Source organism: Mustelus asterias, chromosome 17 (assembly GCF_964213995.1).
Source record: "Mustelus asterias chromosome 17, sMusAst1.hap1.1, whole genome shotgun sequence".
NCBI classification, from domain to species: Eukaryota; Metazoa; Chordata; class Chondrichthyes; order Carcharhiniformes; family Triakidae; genus Mustelus; species Mustelus asterias.
The window spans coordinates 46,120,968-46,148,226 of record NC_135817.1 but is presented as its reverse complement, the minus strand read 5'-3'; the positions used below and the strand labels follow the sequence as shown (position 1 = coordinate 46,148,226).

The following is a 27,259-nucleotide window of genomic DNA, read 5'->3' as shown; positions in this document are numbered from 1 at the left end:
GGCTCACAGTATTGAAATAATAAAACCATTTTAACAATTAAATAATAGTGAATAATAAGGATTAATCAAGAAGGAGGGGTTTAATCAAGGAGACAGCACACATTGCTGTTAAAAATGATGTACTCCAAATTGGAAGGATGTGAGTGGTCAAGTATCCCTACAGAACATCAGGGATGTTGCAGAAAGGTACTGAAAACCCCTCAGTATTTTTCTGGTTGTCAAGGGGTTAGATATCTTAAAGCAGACAGCTTTTGTGTCTAACTGCCCAACAACGGAATCGCTGTGAATATGAATATTGATGGGCATCCGTAACCAATTTTAGCTGTAGCATTGGATTTTTAGAGTTTTTTTTTACTTGACTCTCTATTAGAACGAGGACAATGGCCGGAATTCTCCCAAAAAAATTCTAAGTGTCGAATTCGCATGAAAACTGGAGTAATTCATGCTGCTTTTTCAGTGGGAGTTCAGAAATGAATCTCCCACACTCTGTGCACTGCAGAGGCCACCAGCGTGATACCATTAAATTTCAGAGGGGGGGGGGGGTCTACCCCACTGGAGAGACATCGCTGCAGGAGTTCCTCAAGGTAACGTGCTAGGTGCTAGGTCTAACCATCTTCAGCTGCATCATCAAATGACCTTCCTTCCATCATAAGGTCAGAAGTGGGGATGTTTACTGATGATTTCACAATTTTCAGCACTATTTGTGACTCCTCTAATACTGAAGCAGTCCACGTCCAAACGTAGCAAGACCTTGAAAATGTCCAGGGTCTGGCTGACAGGTGGCAAGTAACATTTACGCCACACAAGTGCCAGGCAATGACCATCTCCAGCAAGAGAGAATTTGAACGTCTCTCCTTGATATTCAATGGCATTCCCATCACTGAATCCCCCACGATTAACATTCTGGGTGCTACCGTTGACCAGAAATTGAAGTGGACTAGCCATATAAATACTGTGGCTACAAGAGCAGGTCGGAGACTAGGAATTCTGTGGTAGTAACTTACCCCCCGACTCCCCAAAGCCTGTCCACCATCTATAAGACACAAGTCAGAAGTGTGATGGAATACTCTCCAGTTGCCTGGATGAGAGCGCCAACAACACTCAAGAAGGACAAAGCAACCTGCTTGATCGGCACCACACCTACTACTTTAAACACTCACTCTCTCCACCACCCATCCATGCACAGTGGCAGCTGTGTGTACCATCTACAAGATGCACCACACCAATTCACCAAGGGTCCTACGACAGCACCTTCCAAACCCATGACTGCTACCATCTAGAAGGTCAAGGGCAGCAGACACATGGGAATACCACCATCGAAGTCTTCTCCAAGCCAGTCACCATCCTGACTTGGAACTATATTGGCATTCCTTCACTATCGGTGGGCCAAAATCCTGGGACTCCCTCCCTAACAGAACTGTGAGGTACCTACACCACACGGATTGCAGAGATTCCAGAAGGCAGCTCACCACCATCTTCTCAAGGGCAATTAAGAATGGGCAATAAATGCTGGCCTAGCCAGTGATGTCCACATCCCATGAATAAATACCAAAAGGTTAACCTTTCCCACCTTGGTGGGAATTTAATACTCTACATTACTTCTTCCCATTTTATTTGGCACTTTAGGTAGTTGCTAGTTTTTGCCCAGAAGTATCAGAGCCTTCAGAACCTGACCGATCTTGGCATGCTGATGCCATTATAAACGTCTCTTTTCTATGCATTTGATGCTGCTGATCAGCCCGTGCCTTATGTTCCAGTCTGTGACTAACTTCAGAGGAGGGCAATTCATCACAGTTATTGTGAATGGCAGAACAAGGGACAAATATACAGATGTTATATCACACAGAGCTGATGGCAGACCCACTGAGCTGGACATGCTCCAAAGATTAACTGAGCTGAAGTTTGCTGTTCGCGATTACCTGTGTAACATTTTATTTGAATTATGTTCCTGGAGATTTCCCCATTATGGAGGAAGTTAATTTGAAATATCAACAACTGTATGAATGAAAGATTTTGTATATCCAAAAATATTTTGCGTCCAGCATTCAGTGTTATTGTGTATATTTTGAAGCATCTTTAGAGTAATACATGCAACAATACTGATTAAGCATTCTAAGTGTACTCATCCACACACAGTTAAAAAAATAACTATGTGGCTGCTGCCTCATGCCATTTCCTTCGTAATGCTGTCTGGCTTACCGTTGTAGTATACGCAGCTTCAGGATCATCTTCAAGCACTCTAGAAAGACCAAAATCTGACACTTTACAGACAAGGTTACTATTGACAAGGATATTGCGAGCAGCCAAGTCACGGTGTACATAGCCCATGTCAGACAGGTATTTCATGCCAGATGCTATCCCTCGAAGCATGCCCACTAGTTGGATGACTGTGAAATGTCCATCATGTTTCTGCATAATACAAAATTTTAGAAGACTCATCAAATACAAACAATTTGTTTTACTGTCGGGCAGATAAATTCTCTTTGTAATTAATATGTGAAACAATTTCACTATTCTGTTGTACCATTTTTTAAAAAACTTACTGCAACAACAATATATAAGGGCTTGTCTTCAAGTATAATGTTTGATCTCATCAGTCTTTTCCCTAATCCAATGATTTTGATTTCCCTCATTAAATAAGCGTAACACATTTTTACAATTTACCACATATAGTTAGCATATTTAACGACATGACTAAACCCTTTTGTCTACTTTGTTTTAACGTATTTCTTTTTGATTCTATTTTATTTCATATTTCAACACACCCTTGGGCAAAATGTTGGTTTGAGCTTCAGAAAACCCGACCTGTGTGATTTTTCGGCTCATCTTTTCACATATGGGTTGGGCTCACATTGCATTTTGTGAGCCGCAGTGGAGAGTGCATGAGAAGTGTAGGTGCAGGGGTGGGCTGGTTAAAGGCACGTCTTAGTCCAGCCCAGCTCCCAACATCCTTTAAAGGCTGCCTAAACCTCACACCTCACTATCTCATCCCCCCACGCACCCCTGTGCCACCTTATGCTAACTCTCTGCCACCTCATGCCCCTCACATTCCCGTATAACCCCCATAACTCTTTGTCCCTCCATGTATTGCCATCCACCTTGTATGTGCTACGCACAGTTCTCAGGAGCCATGCGATAGCAGTAGGAATTATTTTAAAGTTATTAGAAAACCATTAAACCACTAACAATCTCCAAAAACCCTGAATTCATACTCATATTGAAAATGGACCAAAAGTCCCAAAGGAAAATAAGGCATAGAAGGGGGATATCGCCCAATTCCCCACTGGCAGCTCCGATTGCTGGTCTCCCTCCCTCTGTTACTGATCCCAGTGTAGAGTGGCAGCGGGACCCTGCCACCCTGACTGATCTCCCCCTCCAGAGGACCTGCACCCATTAGGCCCTGCCCCCTTAGCACTGCCCATGCCTGGTGGACAGTGCCAAGGTGCCCCCTGAGCATTGGCAGGATCATAGATGGGCAGTGCCAAGGTGCCCCCTGAGCATTGCCAGGGGCTCAGGCTGGCTTTGCCAAGCTGGCAATGCCCAGAGGGCATCACCCCCCCCAGTGCTCGACTCTCTGGGAGGCCTCGATCGCCCCCTTCACTCCAGTGGGGTCGGGCCACCAGCTATGGGGGTGGGGGGAGGGGGGGGGGCAGGGGAAGAGGCTAGTGGGCCTGGAGACTTCAGTCCTGGCCTGATAATTACATGCAAATTATATTATGATGCCGATTTAAATTAATTATACAGTTCCGCACTGATATCTGGCGTGGAGCTGACGGCATCGGGAATCTGGTGGCCGGAGAGTCGCGGAAGCTGTGGTGCCCAACAGGAAGCCAACTAAACAGCCTCCCCCTTGAGTCCTCCGGCTGGGAAAATCGCCCCTCTGGTGTGCTTCTCATGGGATTCCAAAGCCCCCACACCACCTGATGTAAATGATGGATAGCACAAAATGCAATGTACGCCCCCCACCCAATTTAAAATGGGGAGCACAAACGCAGTGGGAATGGGTGTGCATTTGCACACTGGGCATCCCTGATCCATAAAAAAGTGGTATTATCACTAGACTAGGAACTCAGCTAACGCTCTGGGGATTTAGGTTCAAATCCCGTCACAGCAATGGTGGAATTTGAATTCGATAAAAAAACAAATCTGGAATTAAGAATTTACTGATGACCAGGAAACCATTGTCGATTGTCGGAAAAACCCATCTGGTTCACTAATGTCCTTTAGGGCAGGAAATCTGCCGTCCTTACCAGGTCTGGCCTACATGTATGTGGCTCTAGAGTCACAGCAATATGGTTGACTCTTAAATACCCTCTGAACAAGGGCAACTATGGATGGGCAATAAATGCTGGCCAACGTGTGATGCCCATGTCCTACAAATGAATAAAAAAAGAATAAAGGCGGCCAGGGTATAATGGCATGGGAAGGGAAAATCAGATTTTCTCAAAAAAAGTATGGCTATTCATGCATCAAAACATGCCTCTGCACCCAGATGAATATGTTTAATGTTTCATTTAGCTTGATTTAATTTTGAAATCTACTTTGAATTATCTCTAAAGTATTCAATTAGTTTGGTTAACTTAAATATTAACAACATAACTGCCAAATTGGAGGCATCTCCATTTTATTTTAATGTCAAATAGTCGGTGCTATTCAAATGCGTTAATAATAGCCTTAATATTAAAAACATTTGGATATTAAACATTAAATATTGATAGATTATTAGATAAATTGTCAAGGGATATGTAGAAAAGATTTTACACAGAGGGTGGTGGGGGCCTGGAATGCACTGCCGGGCAAGGTGGTGGAGGCGGACACACTGGGAACGTTTAAGACTTATCTAGATAGCCACATGAACGGAGTGGGAATGGAGGGATACAAAAGAATGGTCTAGTTTGGACCAGGGAGCGGCGCAGGCTTGGAGGGCCGAAGGGCCTGTTCCTGTGCTGTATTGTTCTTTGTTCTTTGTTTTATGGGTAACAGGACTTCAGGTAGAGGTCAACCTTGATCTAGTTCAATGATGGAAGCGGTTATAGAAGATGGATGGTCTCCTGCTGTTGCTATGGACCCAACGACTGCTTCCTTGCCCTGTCCTTGAAAACACTCTTTTCCACCCTTCTCTCAAAATCTTTCCTGGCCTTCTATCCTCCCCATGCAAAGACTGTTGCTCCACACATTTTCTCCATTCCATGCTCCTAAACATCTCTATGCATCATTTCTATCCTCCCCACTACCGTTCCTTTTATTTTCCCAAACTCTCGAAATATAGTTGTCACAATGTTGAGATGCATTGGGGGCTACATTTGTTCATGCAACATTGCCTACCTATGAGTGCCTGCATCATTTTGCATGGGGCAGTCAGTATTGTGAGCTGCTACTTGACTTATGTGCATAGATTTCCTCATTGATATTGAAAAAACCCACGCGGGCTCCACTGGTAGGGACTGGCAGCTCAGTCTGCCCCTGGGGAAATAAATGCAGTCTGACTAGCTACATGAATGAATTTCTCCCCTATTATTATCTCAATGGGAATTTCCACTAAGATTCAGATGCTCACAAAGTTACAATAAGTGCGTTTCATGCCAGATTTCATGATGATATTTTTACGTCCCGTTGCTGGCATGGGGCCTTGTCACTGGAAGTGGAGATATGAAATTCAGATCTGCAATGCTCATGATTTGAAATGAACTATTGGAAAATGATGTGCCGTGTACACCTGAATCTCTGATTTGTACTGCTGGTGGGTGAGATGTCCTGTCGGCAGTTCAGACGCATAAAACTTGCTTTGTGAATCTATAGCGAGGCAAATAGTTCTGACAATTTCTCCGCTTGTAATCTTAGATTTTATTAAAAGGGAAATGATAAAGTGTATAACATGGGATAAAATGAGAAACAGGCTTGTTTCCATTGGCCTGTTTACAAAGGGAATAGATTGCCTTGTGAGATGCTGGTGTTAATGTTACAGATCAGTGTTGTTGCTGGCGAGGCTCCCTGCTGGTATCACAGATTCGTGATAACAGTGCACCAGCCACCAGTCCATTAAAGCACATTATGTATTTGCCTGTGAAAGTAATAAATTACTGCGTTCATTTGAATGCCAGTTCCCTAACCCTGTTCACTTAATGCCACTAGCCTTAATAACTGTATTAGAAAGTCAAATCTTCTTTTGTTATGACTTGCAATTAAAAAAAAGGAAGGCAGTTAAACATCTTGGGGAGTAGCACGATTATTGTGCGTTTGACGCTATGTGGAACAACATTTAAAATGCATTTAACAGCAAATGATTCCAGCTTTGTTATTGTTCATAAATCATTTCATTGTACTTTAATCTGCTGGCTGCCTCACCCTCAGGAATGAGTCCAAGGATCCATTTTCCATGTATTCAACCACAATCATCACTGGCCTACCTGTGGGATGCAGCAAAAGAGAGAAGGAGAACATTACATAAAGCACATTTTCCATGGCTCCAGAGAGAAAGGAGTATAGGAGTGAGAGCAGAAGTACCAAAGAGCGAGCCAAATTGTAAACAGATTTACTTATAAAACACTAAAGCAGAAAATGCTGGAAAATCTCAGCAGGTCTGATGCATCTGAGGAGAGAGAATAGAGCAAATGTTTAAACTCTGGATGACCCTTCATCAGAGCTCAAGACAAAGAAAAATAGGATGAGATCTCGTCCTATTTTTCTTTAGTTTTAATTTTTCTTTGTCTTCAGCTCTGACGAAGGGTTATCCGGATTCGGAACGTTGGCTCTATTCTCTCTCCACAGATGCTGGCTGGAATTTTACCGGCATGCCCGCCCTGATTCCGGAGTGGGGGGGCTCGCAGAATGGCATTCTCCATTGGCTTTGTGCGGGATTTTACGAGCCTCGGGCAGGCATGTCAGACTTGCTGAGATTTTCCACCACTTTCTGTTTTTGTTTCCAATTCCAGCATCCACAGTATTTTGCAATACCAGTTTTGATTATCAGTGAATGAGATACATATCCTGATGTTTTAATATTAATAATGAGTGAGTTTAATCTGGAGTATGAGGGTACAAGCAGCACTGCAAACACACTATCCCGCAGTAATGACACCATTCACCATTCAGAACCCGGCCATATTCCTTTTGCTCAGCATTCTGGCCCCGATATGGGAGTGGGTGGGCGTGTTATTTTCCGCCACAAACCAGCAAGCTGGCACCATCACACCCCTGAGCCATTTTTCTGGAGGCCGGATAGAGGTCGCAATGTAGGCAATTTGTTAAAATAATTAAGAGGCCTATTGAGGCCAATAATCAGAGGAAAGCAGGAATTTTCCAGTCAGACTTTGGGCTCCCGGACAGTGCGGGGAACAGCTAGCAGTCAGGAAGCGGCCTCCTGGTGGCAGATGAGGGGGTCCAAAGCTCTAGGATGACTTGCGGCAGCCCTTTGCCTGCTTAGCCACACCTGTGGCTAAAGGCTGGCCTGTGGGAGGGGTTTCCCCTCTTCTAAGTGGTCTGGCTGCTGTGGCCATTTTTTACTTCAAGTATTTTACAAATGCTGAGGGGGCACCACCAGATGGAGCTACCCTCTCTCGGGCGGCACGGTGGCACAGTGGTTAGCACTGCTGCTTCACAGCTCCAGGGACCTGGGTTCGATTCCCGGCTTGGGTCACTGTCTGTGTGGAGTTTGCACATTCTCCTCGTGTCTGCGTGGGTTCCCTCCGGTTGCTCCGGTTTCCTCCCACAGTCCAAAGATGTGTGGGTTAGGTTGATTGGCCATGCTAAAATTACCCCTTAGTGTCCTGGGATGTGTAGATTAGAGGGATTAGCGGGTAAAATATGTAGGGATATGGGGGTAGGGCCTGGGTGGGATTGTGGTCGGTGCAGACTCGATGGGCCGAATGGCCTCCTTCTGCACTGTAGGGTTTCTATGATCTCCTTTACTTATATTGGCAGGTGGCAGCTCTGTCCATGTTGGAGGGACCCCCTATTGGCTCTCTAGTTTTGCGTGGTGTGTGCATCCTCTATCCACTGATTGACCATTGCAGGCACAAATGATATCGGGTGTCTACTTCCAACATGGTGAGGGGTTGGGACGCGCATCCGACAGTGATATCGGAGTCCAAAATTGAAAATCCTGCCCTGAGTCACTGTGTAAAGGGAACAATAATTTTAAAAATAACAAAGCTGGCTAGCTTTGATGTATTTTGTGGGGTCTACTTGTGCCCATCGGGAGGCAGGTGTGGTTCACTCCAGTTCACGTACTTACTCCCACATATGCTTGGTCCTGAGTGAACAGGAAGACTTCAAAATGGTGTTTCCCCTGTCACAGGCAGGACTCTCTAGAGTGGGTGACCATGGATTTTCAGGGCTGATAGGTCACATTTTAACAGTAGTCTCACTGCATTTGAGTGAGAGGTCAGCAAATTTATGTCCCATGCACTGGGGAACAGGAATAATCATATGGAAAGTATACAACAAGAAGCTTGTGGTCATAGGAACACAAGAAATAGGAATAGGCCATTTGGCCTTTTGAGCCCTGCTCTGCCATTCACTCAGATCATGGCTGAACTGATCTTGACCTCCACTCCACTTTCCTTGACTCCCTTATATTTCAAGGGTCTCAGCCTTGAATAAATTCAATGACATATGCAGCCACCACAGCTCTCTGACGTAAAGAATTCCAAAGATTCACACCCCTCTGAGAGAATAAATTTCTCCTCATCTCCGTCTTCAATGGTCACAGGAAGCGACATAACTCCCTTTGATATGATTTGCAAAATTCTGGAGGGCAACAACTAGAAACAGTTTTCTATTCTATAAGGACAGTCTGAACATTCCTCTGGCAATTTTGTGTTCAAACCACAAAGAAAAACCTAAGAATAAGTAATATTGAACATTGAAATACCGCCGCTGAATTCTTGAGAATGCACTTGTCCTTCTTTATGTAAAAATATGCACCATTCTTTAAATAGAACTGCACATTTTAAAATTCACATCCATCTCCTGTATGTTAGAAAAGGCTCAGGTTTTAGGCTGTGCCTTACATGCATCAAATATTAATGGATTTGACAGTAATTGATAAATCTTTCCTGATGTCAGGTAAATCTGTTGTGTGAAATGAGACTTTGAATTCCCTTGTCTGACTTTGCTGTGTTATTTCTATGCAATGGTTCATGTAGGAGGCTCTCAGCAGATGCCCACAACACAAAAGCCATTTGAAAAGCTGCTTGGCAGAGCAACATTCCCCCCAAAATATAACATTTAAAAAAAAATCTGCAGCTTTTAATTATTTGAGATGTGAACTTCACTAGGTACATAAATAATATTTAGGCACGATCTGTTACATTTTCCTTTGCATCAAGGGATTTCTGAAGCTCTATCTGGGACACAGCAGTAGAAAATAAAGTCATTACAAATGATGTTAAATTTGAACAGACATCTATTATCCCTTAGGGTAGGGTGTTTTTTACTTTCATCTTTCAGTTCTTGCTTATGTTATTAAACAGCTTCCAGGCCTTTGATTTCTCTATAAATATTATAATCAGTGAAACCTGAGAACTAGCACAATACTCGTCTCGGTGATGAGGGAAGATTATAGTGAAGAAACAATGCTGTCAGATTGAGGAAGTTAGTGCTGGGGAACATGTGGTGGCTGCACCCATTAAGCTCCTCTGCTTTGGAGCTCTATCTGCAGGCAGCCACAGGCACCTCTTTCTCCTCCCTCCCAGCCCTCATCCCCTCACAATCTCCTCTGCACAGGTCACAGTCTCCACCATTGCAAAACTAATCTAAGCTTCCCCCACAAGTCTGTCATTCTGCTGCTGTGCCTACCTTATTGTCTAACCTCCACCTACATCTGAGGACATCACATCTGATTGCTCCTGGCGAACTGCAAGTCTCTGCTGCCTGGACTTGATTGAACACTGGCTCCTCACTTTGAATGGCATTCCCATGCTTCTATGTATGAATTATTCCTCTGTCCGCTAGCTCCCTTCCTTGATCTATTCATGCCCAGGGCCATTTCCCGTCCGTGATTTGAAATACTCCAGTTGCTACATCTGATTTCCAAACCCATCTTGGCTGCGGCCTCCAGTGCCTTCAAGTTTCACAACAAATACTGGAATAATTTGCATTGAACCCCATTGAAATTATTCTGTCAAACTCCCTTCCTCTGCCAGCCCCTGACGCAGCTCATTGTCATCAGCTTGCATGTGAATGCAGGTCTTTGTTTGTGGATGATTATCACAGAAGCCCTTTCCAAAATTCATAACCAGTGAATGGAGAAGGCATTGGGTCAGGATTCTTTAGTGATTGCTATGACTGCCAATGGATAAGTGTTTATTTTTTAAATAAATGTGGAGCCAGAAGAATGAGGATGCTCCCCAACTCTATAGAATTCACAATCAGCTCCACCATACTGGTACATGGTTCAATCTCTTCTTCCAGAGAATATCAGGACTACTTCCAGTGAGTCAGGTGGCCTGAAATTAGCTGCCCGTGGAATCATGATCACTAACAGCAGCCAGTCCCAATTATTCACATCAGGCCTTAGTACCTGTCTCTATCGAGTGTTGGTGCTCTTGGTTCATCCGCCACAGCAAGCAATCTGGACCCAGACAAATTTTCGTCCCAAACAGGGACAATGAGGAAAATACCAAAAGCAGTGATAATTTTCAGCTCTCATTGCATGCCATTAATGGGGAAATTCAGTGATATTCATACATGAAGCATAGCCACTCAGCTGAATTAGTAGTATGGCCCTGAAGTGTGTACAGCCATCCTTCCATATTAATCAGGTAAGCAAAGGAGGGGAGGAAAGAAATGGAGATAAATAAAAAGTGGAGAAAATGAATTGCAAAAACATATGTGGACAAGGTATAAATACTTTTTAGAATTTTTGGTGGAAGATGGAAGAATGTTTCGCAATGTATAATAATAGTATATCATAATAATATATAATAGGGAGGTTATGTTGCAGCTGTATAAGGTGCTGGTGAGGCCACATCTGGAGTACTGTATACAGTTTTGGTCTCTCTACTTGAGAAAGGATGCACTGGCATTGGAGGGGGTGCAGAGGAGATTTACTAGGTTGATTCTGGAGTTGAGAGAGTTGGCTTATGAGGAGAGACTGAGTAGACTGATACTATACTCATTAGAATTTAGAAGAATGAGGGGGGATCTTATAGAAACATATAAAATTATGAAGGAATAGTGAATATAGAAGCAGGGAGGTTGTTTCCACTGGCGGGTGAAACTAGAACTATTGGGCATAGACTCAAAATAAGACAGAGCAGATTTGGGACTGAGTTGAGGAGGAACCTCTTCACCCAAAGGGTTGTGAATCTGTGGAATTCCCTGCCCAGTGAAGCCGCTGAGGCTACCTTGTTGAATGTTTTTAAGGCAAGGATAGATACATTTTTGATCTGTAAAGGAACTAAGGGTTATGGTGAGCGGGCGGGTAAGTGGAGCTGAGTCCACAAAAAGATCAGCTATGATATTAAATGCCGGTGGAGCTGGCTCAAGGGGCCAGATGGCCTACTCCTGCTCCTTGTTCTGATCTTCTTATGTTCTTAATGCATATCAAGATGTTTAAAAAATCTTCACGTATTACTGTGTTATACTTCTGTGCACATCCTAATTGGTGCATTTTGACAAATTTTACTCTAGGCTGCTGGTGTAGCTTAAGACCTGGTTAATTTGGAAAATTGCTTGATTATGTTTTAACTATTTTCAAATAAACTTGTGTGTTAATCAAAATAAGTATTGCACCTTATTAGATGGCATCTAAGACCAATACTATCATGCCAGTGCTATGTTGTGTCAGTGTTGTGTTGCAAATTGCATCTGATAAGTTGAAGGTGTTTTCCTGTACATCACATTGAGATGTTATAGAGTTAAAGTTAATTGGAATAGAAGGAAGCCATTTGGCCCATTGTGTCCATGTAGAGAGAGTCCCTTCTCTATCTGTGTAGCCCTGCAAGTTTATATTCCTCAAGTGCCCATCCAAATTCTTTTTGAAACTATTGATTATCTCTGCTTCCACCACCTTGTAGGCCCTGAGTTCCAGTTCATTACCATTCATTGCAATAAAACATTTTTACTCACCCTCTAATGTCTCTCTAGCTTATAACCTTAAATCTGTGTCTCCTAGTCCTGGTAAGATCAGCCAATGGAACAGATTTTCTTTATCAACCTGATCAGACATGTCATAAACTTGTACACTCTATTGGATCTCCCCTCCATCCTTGGACCTATTCTGCCAAATCGGCTCTGCACCCTCTCAAAGATCCTCACATCCTTCCTAAAATGTGCTGATCAGAACTGGATGCAGTGCTCTAGTTAATAAAAATGCTGGAATTGTTCAGCAGGTGAGGCAGCATCTGTGGAGAGAAACAGAGTTAACACTTCATGTTTTTCCGATGAAAATACACAGATCGGAAACATTTGTTGCCTGACCTGCTGAGTATTTCCAAAATATTCTGTTTTTATTTCAGATTTCCAGCAGCCATAGTATTTTGCTTCTGCAATATTCTAGTTGTGGCCTAACCAAAGCTTTATGAAAGTTCAGCATAACGTTGCTGCTTTTGTACTTAATGGGCAGGATTTTATGGCCTCACTCATCCCAAAACCGTAAAATCTCACCTGAGGTCAATGGACCTTCCCACTGTCCATCCCTTACCCGCTCCGATTCCATGGCGGGTGGGTGGTAAAATTCTGGTCAATATCTCTATTTCGGAAACCAAATATTCTAAATGCTTTCTTTGCTGACTATTCTCTCAATATGTCCTACCACCTTCAAAAAACAATGCACATGAACAAGCTGGGCCCTCTGTTCCTGCACACTCTTTGGGCCCGATTTTACCACTGCGTTGCGCCCAAAACTTGGTAAAGTCGGGCATGAAGCGATTAGCGTGATCCGCGCCCGTGTCTCCGCAGATGACCACTTTACCAAGGCCCGAAAATGGCTGCGATCTGAACCGTGCCCGAAACGGACGCAATGCTTTAATGAGATGGACACCTAATCTTACCTGCATTTCCCCCTTTACCATCGCGTTCGCACGTCCAGATTTGGCGCGAAACAGACATGCTCGGCAAAGATGTGTTTCGGGCGCTCCAGCTTCTGAAGAGGTAAGTTCAGAGCTTCCAACGGCTCTCTGACTCAGATCGGTGGTGGGGGGGAGGGAGGCAGGTCAGATCGCTCTCTGGTGGAGGGGAGGGAAGAGGAAGCGGGTCAGATGTATCTCTAGTTGGGGGGTGGGGTGGGGGGAGGAGGAGGAGGGCCAGATGTATCTCTGGTGAGGGGGGGCGTAGGGAGGCCTGATCATTCTCTGGTGGGAGGGGAGGTGAGGATGAGGAAGGCCAGATTGTTCTCTGGTTTGGAGGGGGGGGGGGGCCCGATTATTCTCTGGTCGGGGGGGAAGGCCAAACGGTTCTATGAGGGTGGGGGGAAAGGAGGGAGGCCCGATCATTCTCTGGTGGAGGGGGAAGTGGATGCCAGATCATTCTCTGGTGAGGAAGGGAGGGGCAGAGGGAGGCCAGATGGATATCTGGTGGGGGGGGGGGGGGGCAGGAGCGGAGGGGGGGGGCCACTCTGCGAGCGATCGGTGCCACTCTGCGAGCGATCAGTGGGGAGGTCCGCTGCCATGTTGCGGGCGATCGGTGGGGGGGAAGGGCGGCAGAGGGTCATGATCGGTCTGGGTAGTGGGGGGGTGGGTGGATAAGGGGGACAGTTATATTGTGCGGGTGGGGTAATATCTGTGGGGGCTATTGCTCCCAGGCCACTTTATCCGCTTTTTGCAGCCCAGGAGCAATGTGACAGGGGAGCATTTTTCAATTTTTTTTCACTGCGCATGCGCAGTTGAAGGCTCTGATCAGAGCAGCAGTCTTTCGGGTGCGATTCGCCCCACCCACAGCGCGATTCAGACTTGCGACTTTTTTTTCAGGCTAAGTGCGTATGGGGGCGCCTGAGAACAGGTTTCCAAATCGGATCTGAATTGTGCCCAGATTCAGCACTTAGAATCAAAATGGTAAAATTGCCCCCTTTAAAGCTGTCATTAAGTCTATGTTGCTTCTCCCTGTCCATTCTGCCAAATTGCATCACCTCAAATTTCTCTGTATTAAATTCCATCCGCCACTTGTCTGCCCATTTTGCTTGTCTATTTATGCCTCATTGCATTAGTTTGGTATCATCTTCAGTCACAACTCCAAGCTTGGTATCATTGGCAAACTTTGAAATCTTCCTCTGTATTCCAAGAAACAAATAATTTATGTACAGCAAAAAAAAGGTGATTCTGGCACTGATCCTTGGGGAACACCACTGTTTCCTATCCTCCAGTCTGAGAAACAACCATTTACCATGATTTCTGTTTTCTGTCCTAAGCCATTGCTTTATCCTGATGCTGACCATTCTACCCCATAAACCTCAATTCTCTTAACTAGTCTCTTGTCTGGTACTTTGCCAAATGCTTTCTTAAAATCCACTTCGACACTATCTATTACATTTGCTTCATTAACCTTCTCTGTTCCTCCATCAAAAAACTCCACTAGATCAGTCAAACACCATCTGCCTTTTATAAATCTGTGCTGGCACTGTTTAATTAACTCAAATCACTCCAAATGACTGTTAATCTCCCCCTGGTCATTGTTTTGAAAACCCTATCCAGCACTGATATTAAACTGACTGGCCTATAGTTACTATAGTTATAGTTACTTCCACCATTTCTTAAATAAGGGTATCACATGCCGCTTTCCAATCCTTTGGTACCTCCCCCATATCTATGGAGGTTTAGAAGATTATGGTAAGCCCTTCTGTTATATCCAGCTCTGCTTCCTTTAGCAACCTGTGATGCAAGCCATCTGGATCAGGCAACTTGTCTGCTTTAATCATAGGCAGCCTTTTCAGTACAGCTTTTTTCACCCCATCCATTACATTTACCATCTCCACTTTTACTGATATTTGGTTGTATCTTCCCCCTTGGTGAACACCAATTTAAAGTATTCATTAAGTATTCTAAATTAGGGTTATAGTGCATGTTTGTGAATGTGTTTAGTGTGGTGAACAAAGTTGGCGAGTCACAGATGCAGACAGCTGCATGGGAATATGATGTTGTGGTGAAAACAGAGATCTGTCTCAAAGAATGGCAGGACTGAGAATTAAATATTCTTGGATACAAGGTGTACAGGAAAAATTGGAAAGGAAGGAGAGGCAGAAAGGTGGCAGTATTGATTAAGGAGAACATTGGAGTGCTGGAGAAGGAAGATGTCCTAGTGAGATCAAAGACATTATCTATCTGGGCTGAGCTAAGGAACAATAAAGGTGCAATTGTATTGCCCAGTGCATTCTCTAGGCCACCAAGCAGTGGGAAAGATGTAGAGGAGCAAATTTGCAAGGAAATTACAGCGCGGTGTGTGAATTAAAGAACCAACTGGTCAGTAGTAGGTGGGAGGTGGGATTTCCACCCCTTGGGAACCGGAAGTCCCACCATAGGGAGCTGCCAGCCAATCAGGTAGCTTGCAGCTCTGTGGTCCCAGCAGCATTAGGCAGGAGCAGTGGCTATTGCTGGGGCTGCAGGCAATCTCCAATGGAGACCATCTGGAGCCATACTCCAAAGAAGGTGTGGAGGACCTTGTCAATGTTGGGCTGGCAGGCCCTAGTAATGGGGTTGAGGGGGGGGTGGGTGTTGAGTTTGAGAAGGCAATGGGGAGGGTAAAAGAGGGAGTGTGATCTTGGGGAGGGGCCTCCGATGGGCACAGGGGACTGACTGTAAATTAGGACCTCCCCCTTGACAACACTAGCCCGAGCAGCTAAGTCCTTTGGGCTTACCACATGGCATGGGCCTAGTCAACATGGATAAAATACTGGTGAAGATAGGATGAGGCTCTTAAACGGCCAGTAGGTGGACACATGGAGGTCTTTAAAGGCCCAAGGATGGGCGGATTGTCCACACAATGCTTCCACTGCCCACCCTAAAATTTCATACAGGCACAGGAAGGTAGGGAGCAGCAAGAAGGCGAAGTGCTGGATTTTTCAAGTCTCCCACCCCACTCCCCGACCTTCAAATTCATATGTCGGGGAACATAAAACTCAGCTTGGATATTGGTTTTAATGAGGTTCCTTAATTATCCAAATTTAGATTGGGATAGTAGTGGTATAAAGGGCAGGGAGAGCCAAAAGCTTCTATAGTGTATTCAGAAATTTTTCTACAGCAGTATGTTTCCAATCCAATGAGTAAGGAGGCAATGCTAGACCTGATCCACTGGAGCAAGCTGAGAGGGGTGATTGAAAAGCAGCAGTGCTGGTAAGAGATTAATTGGATTAATTGAATTGTTTATTTATTTAATTAGTCAGCTAGTGTGTGTATTTTTTTGGCCTTTACTTTAACAGCAGTTTTTCAAGTTTAAAGTGAAAACTAGAAGTGGGCAGCAAAGGAGTCTGGGAAGGGTTTTTATTTTAACTTTAAAAGTCAGTTACCTGGGTGGTTCCCCCTCAGTAGTAGTTTTTTTTTTTCTCTCGGGCCCCTAGCCCTATAAATTGGTGCAGAGGAGATACCCGATCCTCTACACTGGTAGAGGATCCCACCCTTCCATCCTCCTCTAACCTAATTATAAGTGTGGGGAAGTTTTTTGTTTTCTTTTTTTCTTGCTGGTAATGGCTTCAGGGATGGCAGTTCAGGCAGTATGCTGCATCTCCTGTGGGATGTATGTGGTGAGGAAATCCAGTAGTGTTTCAGGAGATTTTAGTTGTAAGAAGTGCATTAGATTGCAGCTTCTGGAGGAGCGTGTAAAGGAGCTGGAGGGGGAGGTAGAGGAACTCCGCATAATTCGGGAGGCGGAGGTGGAAGTTGATAGGAGTTATAGAGAAATAGTAACTCCTAGAAATGAGGCTTGGGTCAATGCCAGGAGGAGGGGTAAGAAGCAATCGGGAAGACAATCCCCTGGGGCGGTTCCCCTCCATAATAGGTTTTCGGTGCTGGAGGCTACAGTTGAGGAGGAATCAACTGAGCATAGAGAGCAGATCTCTGGGGGTGAGCCGAGTGAGAAAGCTCAGGTGGTTAGGGGCTGTAAAAGACTGGGCCTTGTGATTGGGGACTCCACAATTAAGGGGACAGATAGGAGGGTCGGAACTAAAGGTAGGGACTCAGGGTTGGTGTGTTGCCTACCAGGGGCTGGGGTCCGGGATGTGTCTGACAGGGTATTCAGGACTCTTAGGGGGGAGGGAGATAAACCACAAGTTATTGTACATGTGGGGACACACGACATAGGGAGGATAGGGGAAGGGGATATTAGGCAGGGATTTATGGAGTTGGGGTGGAAACTAAAGGCCAAGACTGACAGAGTGGTTATCTCTGGACTCTTGCCTGTACCACGGGATAGTTTAGAGAGGAATAGGGAGAGGGAAGGTTTGAATTCATGGCTGAGGGGATGGTGCAGGAGGGAGGGGTTCAGGTACTTAAGCAATTGGGGCTCGTACTGGGGAAGGTGTGACCTCTATGAGAAGGATGGTCTACACCTTAATCAGAAGGGGACCAATATCCTGGGGGGTAAATTTGCTAAGGCCATGCAGGGAGGTTTAAACTGATTCGGGGGGGGGGAGGGATCCTGAGTAGTGGGGCTGAAAGTGAGGGATGCATGGATGGGGACTGCAATGCACGGCATTGCAGAGGTGGGGTGGAGCAGGGTTTGAAATGTGTATACTTCAATGCCAGGAGTATTCGCAATAAAGTGGGTGAACTTGCAGCGTGGATCAGTACCTGGGACTTCGATGTTGTGGCTATTTCAGAGACATGGATAGAGCAGGGGCAGGAATGGATGCTGCAGGTCCCGGGGTTCAAATGTTTTAGTCGAAGTAGGGAAGGAGGTAGAAGAGGGGGAGGGGTAGCATTATTGGTCAGAGATTGTATCACAGTGTCAGAGAGGAGGTTTGATGAGGACTTATCTGTTGAGGTAGTATGGGCGGAGATTAGAAATAGGAGAGGAGAGGTCACCCTGTTGGGAGTCTTTTATAGACCTCCTAAAAGTTCTAGAGAGGTTGAGGAAAGGATTGCGGAGTCAATCCTGCTTAGGAGTGAAAGTAATAGGGCAATTGTTATGGGGGATTTTAACTTGACTAATATTGACTGGAATTGTTATAGCTCTAGCTCGTTAGAGGGGTCAGTTTTTGTTCAAAGCGTGCAGGAAGGTTTTTTGACTCAGTATGTAGACAGGCCAACTAGAGGTGAGGCTATATTGGATCTGGTGCTGGGAAATGAGCCAGACCAGGTGCTAGACTTGGAAGTTGGTGTGCATTTTGGTGATAGTGACCACAATTCGGTTACGTTCACCTTAGTGATGGAAAGGGATAGGCATGAACCTCGGGCCAGTGGTTTTAGCTGGGGGAAGGGTAATTATGAGGCTATTAGGAGAGAATTAGGAAACATAGGTTGGACTAGGAGATTACAGGGACTGGGAACGTCCGACATGTGGAGTTTTTTCAAGGAGCAGCTACTGCGAGTCTGTGATAGGTATGTCCCTGTCAGGCAAGGAGGAATTGGTAGGGCTAGGGAACCGTGGTGCACCAAAAAAGTTTCTTTGTTGGTTAAAAAGAAAAAGGAGGCTTATGTTCGGATGAGACGTGAGCACTCGGGTAGTGCACTAGAAAGCTTTAGATTGGCTAAGAGGGAGTTGAAGAGCGAGCTTAGAAGGGCTAAAAGGGGACATGAGAAGACTTTGGCGGATAGGGTTAAAGAGAATCCTAAGGCGTTCTATAGGTATGTCAAGAACAGAAGGTTGGTTAGGGCAAGTTTAGGGCCAGTTATAGATGGCAGAGGGAAGTTATGTGTGGAACCGGAGGAGATTGGTGAAGCATTGAACCAATATTTCTCTTCGGTGTTCACGCAAGGGGACATGAATATAGCTGAGGAGGACACTGGGTTGCAAGGGAGTAGAATAGACAGTATTACAGTTGATAAGGAGGATGTGCAGGATATTCTGGAGGGTCTGAAAATAGATAAATCCCCTGGTCCGGATGGGATTTATCCAAGGATTCTCTGGGAGGCAAGAGAAGTGATTGCAGAGCCTCTGGCTCTGATCTTCAGGTCGTCGTTGGCCTCTGGTATAGTACCAGAAGATTGGAGGTTAGCGAATGTTGTCCCATTGTTTAAGAAGGGGAACAGAGACTTCCCCGGGAATTATAGACCGGTGAGTCTCACTTCTGTTGTCGGCAAGATGTTGGAAAAAATTATAAGGGATAGGATTTATAGTTATTTGGAGAGTAATGAATTGATAGGTGATAGTCAGCATGGTTTTGTGGCAGGTAGGTCGTGCCTTACTAACCTTATTGAGTTTTTTGAGAAAGTGACCAAGGAGGTGGATGGGGGCAAGGCAGTGGACGTGGTATATATGGATTTTAGTAAGGCGTTTGATAAGGTTCACCATGGTAGGCTTCTGCAGAAAATGCAGATGTATGGGATTGGGGGTGATCTAGGAAATTGGATCAGGAATTGGCTAGCGGATAGGAAACAGAGGGTGGTGGTTGATAGTAAATATTCATCATGGAGTGCGGTTACAAGTGGTGTACCTCAGGGATCTGTTTTGGGGCCACTGCTGTTTGTAATATTTATTAATGATCTGGATGAGGGTATAGTTGGGTGGATTAGCAAATTTGCTGATGACACCAAAGTCGGTGGTGTGGTAGACAGTGAGGAAGGGTGTCGTAGTTTGCAGGAAGACTTAGACAGGTTGCAAAGTTGGGCCGAGAGGTGGCGGATGGAGTTTAATGCGGAGAAGTGTGAGGTAATTCACTTTGGTAGGAATAACAGATGTGTTGAGTATAGGGCTAACGGGAGGACTTTGAATAGTGTGGAGGAGCAGAGGGATCTAGGTGTATGTGTGCATAGATCCCTGAAAGTTGGGAATCAAGTAGATAAGGTTGTTAAGAAGGCATATGGTGTCTTGGCGTTTATTGGTAGGGGGATTGAATTTAGGAGTCGTAGCGTTATGTTGCAACTGTACACAACTCTGGTGCGGCCGCACTTGGAGTACTGTGTGCAGTTCTGGTCCCCACATTACAGGAAGGATGTGGAGGCTTTGGAGAGGGTGCAGAGGAGGTTTACCAGGATGTTGCCTGGTATGGAGGGGAAATCCTATGAGGAGAGGCTGAGGGATTTGGGATTGTTTTCGCTGGAAAGGCGGCGGCTAAGAGGGGATCTTATTGAAACATATAAGATGATTAGAGGTTTAGATAGGGTGGATAGTGATAGCCTTTTTCCTCTGATGGAGAAATCCAGCACGAGGGGGCATGGCTTTAAATTGAGGGGGGGTAGTTATAGAACCGATGTCAGGGGTAGGTTCTTTACCCAGAGGGTGGTGAGGGATTGGAATGCCCTGCCAGCATCAGTTGTAAATGCGCCTAGTTTGGGGGCGTTTAAGAGATCCGTAGATAGGTTCATGGACGAAAAGAAATTGGTTTAGGTTGGAGGGTCACAGTTTTTTTTTTAACTGGTCGGTGCAACATCGTGGGCCGAAGGGCCTGTTCTGCGCTGTAATGTTCTATGTTCTATGTTCTATGGTTCTCGGGAATGAGGTGGGCTGTATCAGTAGAAAAACATTCAGGGGATAGTGATCACTGCATCATAAGGTTTAGGTCAGGAATGGAAAAGGACAAGGAAAAATCCAAAGTGAGAATAATTAACAAAGGGAAAGTAAACTTCAATGGGGTAGGGATGCACAGAGGGATCTTGAGGTTCAAGTCCATAGCTCCCTGAAACTGGCCACACAAGTAAATAGGGTGGAAAGGAAGGAGTGTGACATGCTTGCCTTTATTTGTCGGTTGAGTACAAGAGTCTGAATGTCATGTTGCAGCTTTGGTTAGGCCGCACTTAGAGTATTGTGTTCAATTCTGGTCGCCACATTACAGGAAGAATGTGGAAGCTTTGGAGAGGGTGCAGAAGAGGTATACCAGGACGCTGCCTGGATTAGAGGGTATGAGCTTTGAGGAGAGGCTGGACAAACTAGGGTTGTTTTCTCTGGAGCAGCGGAGGCTGAGGGGAGACCTGATAGAAGTCTATAGAATTATGAAAGGCATAGATAGGGTTGACAGTCAGAATCTTTTTCCCAGAGTTGTAATGTCTAATACTAGGGGGCATGCACTTAAAGTGAGAGGGGGAAAGTTCAAAGGAGATGTGAGGGACAAGTTTTTACACGGAGAGTGGTAGGTGTCTGGAACATGCTGCCAGGGGTGGTGATGGAGGCAGATATGATAGGGGCGTATGAGGGGCTTTTAGAAAAGCCAATGAGTATGCAAGGAATAGAGGGATATGGACCAAGGGCAGTCAGAAGAGCTTAGTTTAAGTTGGTGTCATGTTCAGCACAAGGGCCGAGAGCTTGTTCCTGTTCTGTACTGTTCTATTTCTATGTTCTAAGGATGGATCTGGCTGAGATAAATTGGAATCAAAGACTAGCAGGCAATACTGTAAATGAACAATGGGCTGTCTTTAAAGTTGAGTGTTCAAATTTATACAAGGTATATTCGTATAAAGTGAAAAGGTAGGGCAAACAAATCCTGAGCTCCCTGATGGTGAAAGAGTTAAAGATTAAGATGAAGCAGAAAAAGTGTGCTTGTGAAAGATGTATGGTGGATGATACAATTAAGATCCAGGCTGAAAATAGAAGATTCAGAGGGGAAATGAGAAAGCAACGAAAAGAGAAGCAAAGGGAAAGTATAAGAAGAGACTGGCAGTTAACCTAAAAAAGAATCCAAGTATTCTATATGCACTTAAATAGGAAAAAGGGTAAGGGGAAAAGTGGGGTCGTTTAGGGATCAAAAAGTGAATTTACACATGGAGGCATGTGGCATTACCGTGGCATTTCTGCTTCTGTCTTTACCAAGGAAGAAGATGCTGTACAGGCCATGCTGACAAAGGACTTGGAGGGTTTCAAATTGATAAGGAAGAGGTATTGGATAGGCTGTCAGTACTTAAACTTGATGCAGCATCAAGAGCAGATGAGATCCATCCAAGAAATCTGAAGGTAGTGAGAGCGCAAATTGCTGAAGCATTGGCCATAATTTTCCAATATGTTGGAGGTAGTTCCAGAGGAACGAAGAAATGCAAATGTTGCACCTCTTGTTGTTTCAGCTTCCTCGCTTTTACTTGGGGTCACCACAATGCTGATTGATCACCCATCTACATCTCCTGTCAGTCACTCGTAATTTTTCCAATTCCACTGTCTTTAAGTCTCCTGCAATTATATCTTTCCATCTGGCTTTAGGCCTTTCCCTTCTCTTCTTTCCTGGCAGTTCCATTATCAACCCACCACATTTCCTCTCCATCTCTGCAGCAGATGACTATATCATTTCCATCTCTTCTTGGCTACTTTCTTTGATGCTCCCACAACCTTCACTGACACCCTGATGTACTGATTCTTGATTTTGTCCTTTCTCGTTACTCCACACATCCACTTGAGCATCCACATCTCATTATGATCCAGTCATTGTTCAGCTCTTCTAGATGTTGCCCAGGTTGCTGCACCATATAACTTGGCTGGTCTTACAGCAGTCTTATAGATTCTTCCTTTCCATTTCCGAGATACTTTTCTATTATATAACTCTCCACTGCACCTCTCTAACTACTCTAACCAGAGCTACACCGCACCTCTTCTAATTACTCTAACCGGAGCTAACCTGTTGTCTAATTTTCATTCACTTCTATCTTCTGCCACCACCGAACACAGGTCCTTAAAACAATTCACTTTCCCCACATCTGCATCCTTAACCTTTACATGTTCACTCTGAACCTCTTTCCTAGGCTCAAACTGACAGTCTGTAAATTGGATCTGATCTTCAAATGTTACACCTTAGTTCAAAAAAAGGGTACAAGGAAAAGCTCAGCAATTACAGGCCAGTCAGCTTAACCTTGGTGGTGAGGAAACTTTTAAAAATGATAATTTGGGAGAAAACTATGCATATGCATTAAAGCCAGCAGAGATTTGTGAAGGGGAAACCGTGTTTAATGATATTGCTAGAATCTTTTGATAGGGTAACAGAGAGGGTTGACAAGGTTGTTGATGTGGTGTCTGTGGGCTTCTAAAGAGAATTTGATTCAGTGCCGAACAACAGACATGTGAGCAAAGTCAGAGCTCATGGAGTGAAAGGGACTGTCGCAGCTTGAATATGAAATTAGCCAAGTGACAGGAAACAAATGGTGGTAAATAGTTGTTTTTCAGATTGAAGGAAGGTTTATAGTGGAATTCCTCAGATATCGCTGTTCTTCCCAATATATATTAATGACCTAGAACTTCACTGACACCCTGATGTACTGATTGATGATTTTGTCCTTTCTCGCTACTCCACACATCCACTTTAGCGTCCACACCTCATTATGATCGTCACTGTTCATCTCTTCCCGATGTTGCCTAAGTTGCAAAATTTCAATGTTTGGGGAGGATACAAAACTTGGAAATATTGTGAAACATGAGGAGGATAGTAACAAACTTCTAAAGTTCGTAAACAGGTTGGTGAAAGGGGCAGTCAAGTGGAGATAAAATTTAATGCAATAACTGTGAAATGATGCATTTTGGTAGGAAGAACACAGAAGAACAATATAAAACAAAGGATACAATTCTAAAGGGGAGAACAGGGGCAGAGGGACCTGGGTGTAAATGGCAGGACAGGTTGAGAGAGCATAAGGCATCCTGGGCTTTATCAGCAGGGGCATGGAGTATAAAAGCAAGGAAGTTACATTAAACCTGTATAAAACACAGGTTCAGCCTCAACTGAAGTATTAGGTCCAGTTCTGGGCACCTCACATTGGGAAGGATGGGAAGGTATGAGAGACAGTGCAAAAAGGATTTACAAGAACAGTTCCAGATATGAGGAATTTTAATTACATAGAAAGTTTGAAGAAGTTTGTATTGTTTTCCTTCGATAAGAGAAATTTGAGAGGAGATGAAGGGTCTGCATAGAATAGTTAGGGAGAAACTGTTCCCATTGGTAGAATGACCGAGAAGCAGAGGGCACAGATTTGAAGTAATTGGCAAAAGACACAACTGGGGCATGAGGAAAATCTTTTCATGCAGCGAATGGTTAGGATCTGGAATGCACACCCTCAGTGGAGACACGGTCAACTGGAGCTTTCAAATGAGAATGGAATCATAGTGTGAAATGAAAAATTTGCAGGGCTACTGGGAAAGGGCAGGGGAGTGGCACTAGCGGAATTGCTTCTTCGGGGAGCCAGCACAGAAACAGCGGGCCAAATGGCCTCTTTCAGTGCTGCAACCATTCTATGCTTCTAGCCTCGCCCTACCCCTCTTGGCATGTATCATTTCCTTTTGGTCCTAAAAGTCCCCATATTGAAACAACTCGATTCACAAGTGTTGTATGAGAAGCATGTGCAGGACAAAAGGAAAGATTACATTAGCAGCTTTTGAAACGGTTGAGAAGAATGTGAACAGCAGCAGCTGACAGTGTTAGACACAGAATAATTAGCTGTTTTTTTGTGGTGGTGAGGAGGCAGAAAGTGAATTGCCCTGCAATGTTCATTTTGAAGCTCTGTAATTGTCTGAATTCTCTACTGTTGCTGACATTTGTAATTTTGTTAATGAGACAACACTGCAAACAAAAATTCATTTGGAATTATTCACCAGTGTACAATGGAAGCTGCAGCATACTATCTAAAGCTGCTGCTTCGACCAGATATGTCTTAACTCTGTAAATAATCAGACACCAATCAAGATTTTACCATTGTGTGAATGACCACGCAAGCCACTTTCCATTTCCTCTCCCCCAACTGGAGTGCAAAATGGGCAGAGGACACCCCTTGTGCCCTCTGTCTAACAAGAACTCAATCCACCTGCATTTGTGGGTATTACATACAATCAAACATAGAAATTAGGTGCGGAGAAGCCCAATTTGGTCCCTTGAACCTTCTTGGCCATACAGTAAGATCACAGTGATCAGATTGTGGCCTCAGTGCCACTTTCCTGCCCACCTTCGATCTCTTTTGATTCCCTTGTTAGTCAAGAATTTATCTTGCTTTGCCTTAAAAATATTCAACAGCCCTGCCTCTGCTGTTCTCTGGGGAAGAGTGTTCCACAGACTCAAACAACATGAGAGAAAAAAATTCTCCTCAACTTTGTCTTAAATAGGAGCCCCTTTCATTTTAATGACTCCCATTTTCACCCAGCACCGGGACAGACATTGGAACAGCTATATCCAAAAGGGGCTGGGTGGGAAGGAAACTGCAGGCCGGAGGCTTTCAACAGGGATAATGGTTGCTGGATTTGAGCCTTCTGGCCGTTATTCAAAACAGTCCCATTGCTCATTTTGGCATGTCTGCTGCTACCCTCACCAACTTTTACAGATGCACCATAGAAAGCATTCTTTCTGGTTGTATCACAGCTTGGTATGGCTCCTGCTCTGCCCAAGACCGCAAGAAACTACAGAAGTCCAGTCCATTATTCAAACCAGCCTCCCATTCATTGACACTGTCTATACTTCCCGCTGCCTCAGAAAAGCAGAAGCATAATCAAGGACTCGGACATTCTCTCTTCCAGCTTCTTCCATCGGGAAAAAGATACAAAGGTCTGAGGATATGTACCAATTGACTCAAGAATAACTTCTTCCCTGCTGCCATCCGACTTTTGAATGGACTTACCACGCATTAAGTTGGTCTTTCTCTATACCTTAGCTCTGACTGTAACATTCTCTTTTCTTCTCTATATACAGTATGCTTTGTCTGTATAGCGCGCAAGAAACGATACTTTTCACTGTATACCAATACATGTGACAATAATAAATATTTTCAAATCAAATCAAAATCAAATCATCTCGTTGATCCTTCTGTAACAAAATGTATTTCCTGGTGCTTGTCAACTTCCTGGGTATCTGATTTGAAGAGGGCTGTGTATACCTTCTAAAGTCCACTAAGTCAGAGTCGTGCAGTGCAGAAAGGCCCTTTGGCCCATCGAGTCTGCACTGACAATAACTACAACTAAAGGCACACTAATCCTATTTTTCTGCACTTGACTCATATCCTAGAATGTTATGATATTTCAAGTGCTCATCCAAACATATTTTAAAAGTTGCAAGGTTTCCTGCCTCCACTACTTCCCAGGCTGTACATTCCAGATTCCCACCAGCCTATGAGTGAATTTTCTTTCTCAAATCCCCTCTGAATCTCCTGCTCCTTATCCTAAAACCGTGCCCCCTCATGATTTACCCCTCAATCAGGGGGAACAGCTGTTCTCAACTCGCCTTGTCCATACCCCTCATACACCTCAATCCTATCCCCCCTCAGCCTTCTTTGATTAAAGAAAACAATCCAAGCCTATCTAGTCTCTCCTTATAGCTCAAATGCTCCATCCCAGTCAACATCCTGGAGAACCTCCTCTGTACCCTCTTTAGTGCTATAACATCCTTCCTATAGTGAGGTGACCAAAACTGCACACAGTACTCCAGCAGTGGCCTAACCAACACTCTGTACAACTCCAACATTACCTCCTTGCTCTTTTACTCTACGCTATGACTGACAAAAGCAAGGGTCCCATATGCCTTCTTAACTATCCTATTCACCTGCTCTGCTGTCTTCAGCAATCTGTGAATAAGTATCCCAAGTTCCATCTGTTCCTTTGAGCTTCCCAGTGTCCTGCCATTCACTAAATACTCGCTTGTCACGTTACTTCTTCCAAAATGCACCACCTCACACTTATCAGGGTTAAATACCATCTGCCACTGTTCTGTCCATTTGACCAACCCATTTGTATCTTCCTATAACCTATAACCATCTTCTTCACCATTAACCACCCTACCAATCTTGGTGTCATCTGCAAACTTGCCTAATACCCCGCTCACATTATCATCAATATCATTTATGTATATAACAGAAATAAGGGTCCCAATACTGCATCTTGTGGTACACCACTGGACACCAGCCTCCAGTCACTTGAACAGCCTACTACCACAACCCTTTGTGTCCTAAAACTAAGTAAGAGTTTTAACAACACCAGGTTAAAGTCCAACAGGTTTATTTGGTAGCAAATACCATAAGCTTTCGGAGCGCTGCTCCTTCATCAGATGGAGTGGAAATGTGCTCTCAAACAGTGCACAGAGACACAAAATCAAGTTACAGAATACTAATTAGAATGCGAATCCCTACAACCAGCCAGGTCTTAAAGATACCTCTGTATCTAAAGGCTTTGCTAAAATCCATACAAAATACACATCAATTTATTACTTGTTTGGACTTTGACCACTTACACAATCAGCAAAATGAATGATGTTGTGAGGTGAAGTGACTCCTACTTTATTAACATTATGGCT

General features: G+C 44.4%; 1 protein-coding gene across 2 annotated transcripts in view; it reads right to left on the bottom strand.

Moving 5' to 3' along the window:
* Positions 1 to 27,259, bottom strand: part of epha6 (eph receptor A6) — a 647,719-nt gene that overhangs the window by 31,048 nt on the left and 589,412 nt on the right. For both annotated transcript variants that reach the window (XM_078232548.1, XM_078232549.1), the window contains 2 exons: positions 6,346 to 6,407; positions 2,200 to 2,409 (listed from right to left, as the gene is read on the bottom strand). In XM_078232548.1, the coding sequence (XP_078088674.1) occupies positions 2,200 to 2,409; positions 6,346 to 6,407 (272 nt within the window). The remainder of the gene's footprint in view (positions 1 to 2,199; positions 2,410 to 6,345; positions 6,408 to 27,259) is intronic.